Source organism: Bufo gargarizans, chromosome 1, assembly GCF_014858855.1.
Source record: "Bufo gargarizans isolate SCDJY-AF-19 chromosome 1, ASM1485885v1, whole genome shotgun sequence".
NCBI lineage: Eukaryota > Metazoa > Chordata > Amphibia > Anura > Bufonidae > Bufo > Bufo gargarizans.
The window spans coordinates 384,006,981-384,016,343 of NC_058080.1; the positions used below are offsets into that span (position 1 = coordinate 384,006,981).

Sequence of the window (9,363 nt, forward strand, 5' to 3'; positions counted from 1 at the left end):
AACTTCGGTGTAATACTGTACGGAGCGAGAGCCTTGTACAGTATTAGAATGTATTGGCTCTGATGAGCCGGTTATTACTTCACGAAGTCTAGCGAGGCTTTGTGTAATAACTTTGTGAATTAATTATTAATGTAAAAAAAACTTGATACCGAACTCGGGTTTGGTTACAAAGTACCACTTCGCAAAGTAATAACTTCATCTCATCTCAGCAGATACATTCTAATACTGTACAGAGCTCCCGCTCCGTACTGTATTACAACAAAGTTTTATTGCTCATCCTGAGGGTGGGTCCCAGAGATGAGACCCGCACATATCTACCATTTATGGAATATCCTATCAATATGTGCCAGATGGGATAACCCTCTAATTATCCCCAGCTGCCAAAATAATTAAAGGAGTTTTCCTGGATCTGGATACCAATGGCCTATTCTCAGCATGTGCCATCAATATCAGATCACAGGGGGTTTGACTTTCAGCATATTAGCTAATTAAAATGGTGGTTAATGTACTAAGTAGACAAATTATAAAATCTTTATGCATAAACAACCAATTTCCCTTACATAGTTTTATCTTTCACTGAAACTCGTAGTGAAAATTAGAATATCGTGCAAAGTTCATTTATTTCAGTAATGCGACTTAAAAGGTGAAACTAACATATGAGATAGACTCTTTACATGCAAAGTGAGATATTTCAAGCCTTTATTTGTTATACATTGGATGATTATGGCTTATCGCTTATGAAAACCCAAAGTCACAATGTTGAGGTCCCCTTTGCTCAGGGGATATGGATTAATTAGCTTACTAGAGTGTGACACTTTGAGCCTAGAATATTTAACCGTTTCATAAAATTCGAATTTTAAGCTGCAGTAATGCAATTCCTTTTAATTTGCATTACTGAAATAATTGGACTTTTATACGATTATCTAATATTTCAAGTTTCACCTGTATTGTGTATTACATTGTGAGATTATTGAAATTCCTTTGAATCAATAATCTGCATGCTTGAACTCACCATGACTAGTGTGAACGGATCCTAGGAATGTGTACAGAGCAATGATAGTTTTCAAAAGCATACTAAAAACCTCATTACAAGAAGAGAGAGCAGTTTGTGTTTGCTCAAAACAATGAAAGGTGATAGTTTCACATTAAGATCAACGAGCAGCTTAGCCTTGTAAAAGTGGCTGGATTGCGTCAGTTGGGTAGTCACAATTCCGACACCTCTTAAAAGCCTGGGAGGCTCTTATCAGGTGTGAAATTTCACTCCACAGCAGGGCAAGACCCAGAAATGGTGAGTATCAATGAAAGTGACATGTTAACAGTTGGCAGAGAAACAATAGGGGAACTCATTTACATCCTTCTTTGCAAACAAATTAACATCTTCTTTATTAAGGAAATTCATCTTATAAAACTGATAATTCCATCACCATATATTTAGGAAGATACAGTATCTGCTTCTGTGGTCATTAAATAGTAAAGGAGCATCATAATGTGTGAAGTGATCTGCCTGATTCTGACCCTCCTCCTGTCAGCAAACATACAGGAAACATTGTGATTATGACAAAATAATTGACAAATAACATATTTCTAGACATTATTACATTTTACTACAGTACATTTTTCCTATGCAACATGGATTGTTCTTTGGCTACTTTCACAATGGCGTTTGGGAAATATGGTAGGCTAGTTTCGGCAGGGAACAGCCTGTCGGGTCTCCCTGGATCCAGCATTGCCGGAAGCTACAAGAATGCCATCAGGCCCCATTAACTATAATGGGGACTGGCGGAAATATGCCAAGAATCGGCATCTGTCTGTGTGCAGCGGTTATTTGTTAATTCATGTAGATTCTGGCATGTAGAGAGACCCGGCAAGCTGTTCTTTGCCAGAAGATGCTTCCATACCTGGGGTCAACATTGAACCAAACAAGCAATAGGAGATATTTCATAGGTGTTTATATCCAACTGCTTCCATTAGTTATTTTTATTACTATTTTTCTAATAAATGTTACTACATAAATACACTTAGTACATATATATATCCCAACCTCACCCACCACCTCACGCCACCCAAAAGGGAGAGAGAAATAATAAAAAAATAAAAAAAATGAAAAAGAAAATTCTTATAATTTCAGAAGATTTAGTCCAGAACTGTAGATCCAACTCAACTGTAAAATGAGGGGAAATAAAAAAAATATTGGGGGAATACAACCATTTTACAACCACCCGAGAAGCTAAGGGTGATGGAAGCCCTTTCCATATCTTAATTTCCCCTCTCAATCTATGGATCAAGGAGATTATATCTAGATCAATGTTATCCTTCATACTCCTAGACACTACCACCTCTACGTATTTAAATGAAGCATTTTCACCAATCATCTCTAAGGTCTCCAATCTCCTTTTGCTATAAATTAAGATTTAACATTAATATCTTAGCACAAAAATATAATCTATTTATCTCTGTTGTCTGGTGGATGGGCAAAGTAAGGCACCAGTTGGCTTTACAGGACCTACTAAACCTAGTTTATTTACAGTGCCTACTATGGAAGGATAGTGGGGAAGCCATGGGAACTAGTGCCAAAACCAAAGCAGATGCCACAGCCCACTACGCTTCTCAAGCCAAGGATATTAATCAATAGTTGAGACCATTATGAGGCTTGGAGGTCAGAAATCCTTATTCCCCGACCAAGGTGCTCATTCTAGCCAATTCCCTTCTACAGAATTTTCATTGTGTTCCGTAGTTGGCATAAAGTTGTATTCAAGGCGAGAATTCAGTTTGCAAATGCAGATAAAACTGAAGCTAGAGTTCAATACCTCATTCCATTTTTGACATTCTAGGCCCAAATAAACAAAAACAAAATCAGTTAGTGGAACTATTCATCGCAAATACAAAGAATTTAGGTTTCTCTTTGGTAAATGCTGCTTCTGCTGAGATAGCTAATATTATAAATGACATTGAACTTCTGGGTAAGCAATTCTAAATGTAAATGCATAAAAAAAAGGCAAAGGCAACCTGCATAACCATTGAAGCGATCCAATCCTGTCCTTGGAGCTCCATGTAAATAACAGCTCCCATACACAGATGTCTTAATGTGGACTTCAGCCGTCTTCTCACAACCATATTATGGATCCCTGTTGTATAGCTAAAGTTAAGAATTTCTCTGCATCGGTAATATTGATTGCAGATAAAAAGGGCCCATTTTAGTCACCATCAGCAAACCTACCATACAGTATGCCTAGTTTGATAGGGTTGACCATGGTGACAGATGCTCTTTAATATCTGCATAATTACATTTGTGTGATTATTGGACATGTTTACACTGGGCAATGACTGGAAACAAATGTTTGTACAAATGATCAGACGATTTGTTGCCACATGTAAAAAGGCCTCCATTTGGCCCTTTCTTTAGCTCTACATCTCCATGTAGAAGTACTTTGTTATAGAAGAAACAATTATTATCATCATAATAAGGCTTGTTTAATAATGTGGTCTTCTCTGAGATCACTTACATTGTTTTTTTGCACCGGCAGGTATGACTAGTTATGATTTTAAACTAAAGGGCCCTTTTACATGGGCCGAGAGTCCCAAAGCTAATTGCTAACTAGAATTCATAGGAACACTAGTAAGCGATTATCTGTCGGTGTAAATGTACCGCCATTTTCCTGATGAATTAGTGAAACAGTCATTCATCAGGTAATTCGATCATTTGTGCACACACAAAAATGGTCATTTACTGGCAGCAGATCATGCTGTGTAATGCTGGCATACAACTAGTCTGTATGCGGACGAGCAATGGCATTAGCGATCACTCCTCACCATACTGTGGAGAAGATCGCTTCCTGACAATCTGCTGCTGTGTCGTCCCATGTAAAGGGACCTCAAGACAACGTACAGATGTGAATGTTTATTTATGCATGCATGTCTACTCATCAAGTCTATGGTCTACTGCAGGGATCAGCAACCTTCGGCACTCCAGGTGTTGTGAAACTACATCTCCCATCATGCACACTAGAGTGTCTGTTCTCTTAACTCCCACAGAAGTCAAAGGAGCATGCTGGGAGTTGTAGTTTCACAACAGTTCGAGTGCCGAAGGTTGCTGATCCCTGGTCTACTGGGTAGAAACAAATCCATACCGCAGATCCACACTCTTGCACTACACATCTGGTTAAAAATAATTATCCATGTAGTCAGTGTTACAGTGAGTTTCATTAGGCCGATCAGAGGAGATGATTCCCAGGACCTGGCATCCATCATTATAGCACGTGTACACATCCATTTGAATCGTTTCATAGTTTTTTGTTGTTATCATTGTATTTGTAGGAGATATCATCAACAAGGCCTCATAGAACATTTGTGAATCAACAAGAAATGTTAGTCAGCTTAGGGTCAATTACCATGAAACAAACTGGGCTCACTAGAGGATCTCCTAGTGCCCTTGTGTGCCAGCCTGACCCTACATGCAGCAAAATCTCAAGATCTTACGCATTAGAACGTTTCAGCAGTTAACATGCTGAAATGGATTACAGGTGGTGCATATCCTTTCTCCTGGACTGGAGATCCATCTTGTTCTGTATACCACATGCAGAACACAAGAGTAGCAATTCAACCTGGTGCTTGTCTTGGAGATGGTGGGCAGATAATTGTAAATTTCATCAGATGTTTCTGCCCATAGATTTATTTCTCTGCGTTATATTAAGGGTTTACTGTGGCATGAGCTCACCTCAGAACATTCTAGAAGACTGTCCTCATGTTGTCTCATTGGGAACGGTGGGTAAATCAACTACAAAAGGCCCAGCTGTCCAGCAGCGGTGTCCATTTGCCCAGTAAAAACGATGAAGTGCCCCCCCACACTTTTATGAACTTTTGGACTTTCTTTCCATGTGCTTTCTTAAGGGATGGGTTACCCCAGCTGTTTGGGAGTATTTAAACTTTTGATAACTTTTTTGTTAAAATGTCCCTAATGCCATAATAAGATTTTTTTGCAATATATTTTATTAAGGCTTTTTGTATTTTCAATAGCCTTTTCCCTAAAGCGCAGATTTTTCTATGCGCTTAAAATTCACTTTTCTGTATACCACTGACTTGTCAGCGGTGTACAGAGTTCACAGTTTATAAATGGGAACGCAGGGAATGGAGTACAGGCCGGAGTGCATATTGCTGCTTCTGCCCATGTCCCACGGAGGTTTACCAAATGCTAGCTTAGCCCATGGGTACCCTGTAACCATGTGCTATGCCAGGATTAGCTGAGCGGAGCGACTCCATATTTTGCCTGCTTCGCTAATCTAAAAGAACTGCATATCAGCTCTTAACTTAGCGAAGCAGGCAAAAGCAGAAGTCGCTCCGCTCAGCTAATCCTGGCATAGCACATGGTTACAGGGTACCCATGTGCTAAGCTAGCATTTGGTAAACCTCCAGGGGGCACGGGCAGGAGCAGCAATATGCACTCCATGCACTTCATAAACTTTAGAGCCTGTACTCCGTACACCACTGAGAAGTCAGCTGTATACAGAAAAATACATTTTTTAGCGCACAGGGAAAGGTGCACTTTGGGGAGGGGGGAGTATATTAAAAATACAAAATGCATTAATGAAGTATATTACAGAAGAAATGTGTTATTATGGCAAAAATGTAATCAAAAGTTTTGTTAATTTATTTAATTTTCCGCTGGGTTATAACCCCTTAATAAAGCTCTGCAGCATATTCATCCAAAGCTTGTGTTTGGTATCTGCATATGTACTATCAAATGGCACATATGTTTGCATGTAAATGTCAATCTCCGAACATATTCTTTGTGTAAACTGGCATGAGTTTCTAAACTGATACATTATCAGGAAACCTTATTTTTAATGTGAGGGGAGGGGTTGATTACAGAAAGTAATGTGAATATATGTAAAAGAATTTCCAGGGACTATGAAATAGGTCTTTGTTTTAAGAATTAGAAATGGGCTCCTGGAATGCATTTACATAAAAAAGGAGGAGATAGGACAATGACTTGTTAACACCTCCCCTGGCTCAATCTAGCTGACAAATTTCACACATGGCTGTTTTTGGGAGTATTTAGGAAGGGGTTCCAAGCCAAGCCAGTAGACCACTGACAGAAATCACCATGGACACATCTGTGCTGTTTCTTTCTATTCTGTTATCCTATCTTTTGCTGGTTGACTGCTCTGAGCTCCCATTCCAGGAGAGGATGCTTCTCAAAGCCTTGGGATTAAATGGACGACCGAAACCTGTTGCTCCAGGTCCTGTACCGAAGACCCTGTGGAAAATTTTTGAGAAGGGCGTTAATGCAGACAATCCATGTAGGATGGAGGGATTTCAAGTACCTGGAAATATTGTTAGATCCTACAGAGATCAAGGTAAGTTGGAAATATGAAAAATGAATATATGTGAAATAATTGCATGATATCAAAATTTCACTTACAATGGGAATAGTAATTGTATGTATATATTTTTTACATTTAAACTGACATTTATTGAGAATATATATATATATATATATATATATAGGGGGAGATTTATCACATCTGCTACATCAGTTTTGTGGAGTAAAAATGTTGCAAGTGATGTGACATGCAACATTTTGTGGTAAGATTCGCAAATTTAGCGACTTTTATCTGAGCTGCACCTTCTCATGCTACCTTCAGAAGTGGAGTGAGAAGTTAGGTTTTGCCAATAGCTTGCTTTTAATTTATAAAAATGTCACAAAAAGTTGCAGCCAGTCGCAACTCCAGGCCAGGTAACCTCCAGGCTACTTTCACTGAAATAAGCAAAAAAAAAAAAAAACTTTAGGTGTTTACTCATAGCTGTAGGTAGATAGTCCTTTTTAAAGCCCAAATTGTCCTTATAATGAAAGCTAACAAGTATGCCCCCATCATGAATATGCCCCCCTGCAGTATCACTTGTGCCTTGGGAGAGTTTAAAATTATATTAAGGTGTTTTGTGTTAACTAAACGAGATGATTGTGGCTGATAGCTATACTATTGGCGTTTAACCGAGTCCTAGTATGTATTACCAGTGTTAAGGGTGCCGTAGTTTTTTAAACGGGTTAATAAAATATTTTGCTGTCCAATATGTCCCAACAGTATCCAGTGTCTGTAGGATTACATTATTCTACATTACTGCTTTCATCTTACTTGAAGCCATTTAAAGATACTGTACCACAAGAATATTAAAATAATCGACTACTAAGTATGTGTGTGCATATGAGTTCTGGTGAACGCAGCCGGCTCCCACAGCTTACCAAGCACAGCGCCGCACATTGTATAGAGGCTGTGCTTGGTATTGCAGCTCAGCCTCACTCACTTCAATGGGGCTGAGCTGCAATGATGTACAGTGAAGGCCCATGGCCTAGATAGAGCGTTCACGCAGCAGCGGCTTCTTCTTACAAAAACATATGGTATGTAATGCCCCCAAAATTCCATTCTCCACTGTCTGAGAGATAGATATGCATTTCTATAAATTTAGATGTAGGAATAAATGCAAGTTCTGGGTTTTTTCCCTTGCTTCACTATGGGATCCTTAGGTCAGCACAGAGGAGGAAAAGGGAGCAGGAAGGCTACTGAGCATATTAGTCCATCATTGAACGCAGGAGAAATATAGCAAGTGTCCTACCAGGGAAGAAAATGTAAAAACTAAGCAATATTTTTATTTTTGTATTGTAATACCTTATTTTCAATGCCCTATTCATTGCATAGTAATTTAATGGAACAACCCTTTAAGAGGCTCACTGATGCCTGTATTAACATATTCTATTACAAATTAAAATGTGCTATTTATTAATAAAATGAATTAAGTAGGCTAATGTATTATTTTGCTTATTTTTCATTCACAGGGCCTTTAAGCTCCAGCAACATGTCTCCTGGACCATTATGCCTCAAAAAACACCTCTTCTTTGACCTTTCTGTAATGGAAACAAAAGAACAATTAACACTTGGACAACTGGAGATGAAATTTAAGCACAACAGGTATCAAGGGCAGGAATTCCAGCTTCGATTGTATCGTCCTTTGCACATGGCGTTAAAGAGCATGAGAGACCACAAAACCAATAGGAAACTTTTGTTTGCCCAGTCATTCCAACTTCATCATAAGTCTCTTTCTTTCAACCTTACAAAGGTGACTCAAGACTGGACCAACAGAAAGAACAATATGGGACTCGTTCTGGAAATATTTGCTGATGGTAATAGTAGCATGGCAAATCATGTTTCTTCCTCTTGTGAGCAAATCCATTCCTTCATCCAGGCTTCTTTGCTCACCGTTTCACTTGACCCAACCAGTTGCAAAACAGCACGTATCAAGAGAAGCCCAGAACCTTCACTGCCAACTCCCAGCAATATTTGCAAAAAGAGGAGACTATATATTGACTTCAAGGATGTTGGCTGGCAAAACTGGGTTATTGCCCCTCGAGGTTACATGGCTAACTACTGCCATGGTGAGTGTCCCTATCCACTGACTGAGATGTTGAAGGGCACCAACCATGCGGTCTTGCAGACACTGGTGCACTCTATAGAGCCAGAAGTAACACCCTTGCCTTGCTGTGCTCCAACTAAGCTCTCACCCATCTCCATGCTCTATTATGACAACAATGACAATGTTGTATTAAGACATTATGAAGATATGGTAGTGGATGAATGTGGCTGCAAATGAGGCTTTATTACCTTTGGACTCTACTCCTCCAACCTAAATGCTCCTTCATGCAATTGTTGGACTATTTAGGAGCACTTTTTCCATTGTTGGATAGCACAAAAGCAACTTAAAATAAAAGGGAGGAAATTGACTTTGAGAAATTTGTGTAATGTAATTAAGCAAATGAAGTACAGAGCTCCACCAAGACCTGGATTAAAGGACTGCTCTACTCTAAAAGGCGCAATATTTCCAGGATCACAGGAGTCTTCTACAATAGTTGAAGTAATATTTAATACAGACTAAAAAGGACATTAAACTAGAGTCTTAAGATATTAGAAATGTAAAACTGTGTGTATTCCTAAGACTGTAGCTTTGCACTATATTTTTTGGAACATTATGATGGAGACATGGATGCATGCATATTAGCACACAAAACGATTGTATTGAAGGATTGCCACACAGCTATGCATTTCAATGAAGGCCATGTAATAGAAAATAAAATAAAGCTTGACAGTTTGTCTCAGAATATGTACAAGTCTTCATTTACAATAATTGTCTTCATCGGTTACAAAAGATTATTAAACAAGTGTATAAGATGTAGTAAGACAAACATTGGAATATAAAAATGTCATTGTAAAACAGTTTTTGCTAAAGTTAAAGGGGCATGCCGGTTAGAGGGAGAAAGTTATCCCCTATCCACTGGGACAAACATCCCATATCCCGTTGAGCCCCCCTGAAACCGAC

The 9,363-nt window shown here is 38.9% G+C and overlaps 1 protein-coding gene across 1 annotated transcript; it reads left to right on the forward strand.

The window, feature by feature from the left end:
* The first annotated feature begins 6,100 nt into the window (after nt 1-6,100).
* LOC122927406 (derriere protein-like) lies at nt 6,101-8,640 on the forward strand. The gene is made up of 2 exons (XM_044279223.1): nt 6,101-6,353; nt 7,829-8,640. Exons 1-2 carry the CDS (start codon nt 6,101-6,103, stop codon nt 8,638-8,640), a joined length of 1,065 nt encoding a protein of 354 aa, XP_044135158.1.
* The last annotated feature ends 723 nt before the right edge of the window (nt 8,641-9,363 follow it).

Coding starts and splice junctions, on each gene's coding strand:
- LOC122927406 (XM_044279223.1), top strand. CDS start 6,101: ATGGACACATCTGTGCTGTTTCTTTCTATTCTGTTATCCTATCTTTTG. Junction 6,354..7,828: donor TAGATCCTACAGAGATCAAG/GTAAGTTGGAAA, acceptor TTTCATTCACAG/GGCCTTTAAGCTCCAGCAAC.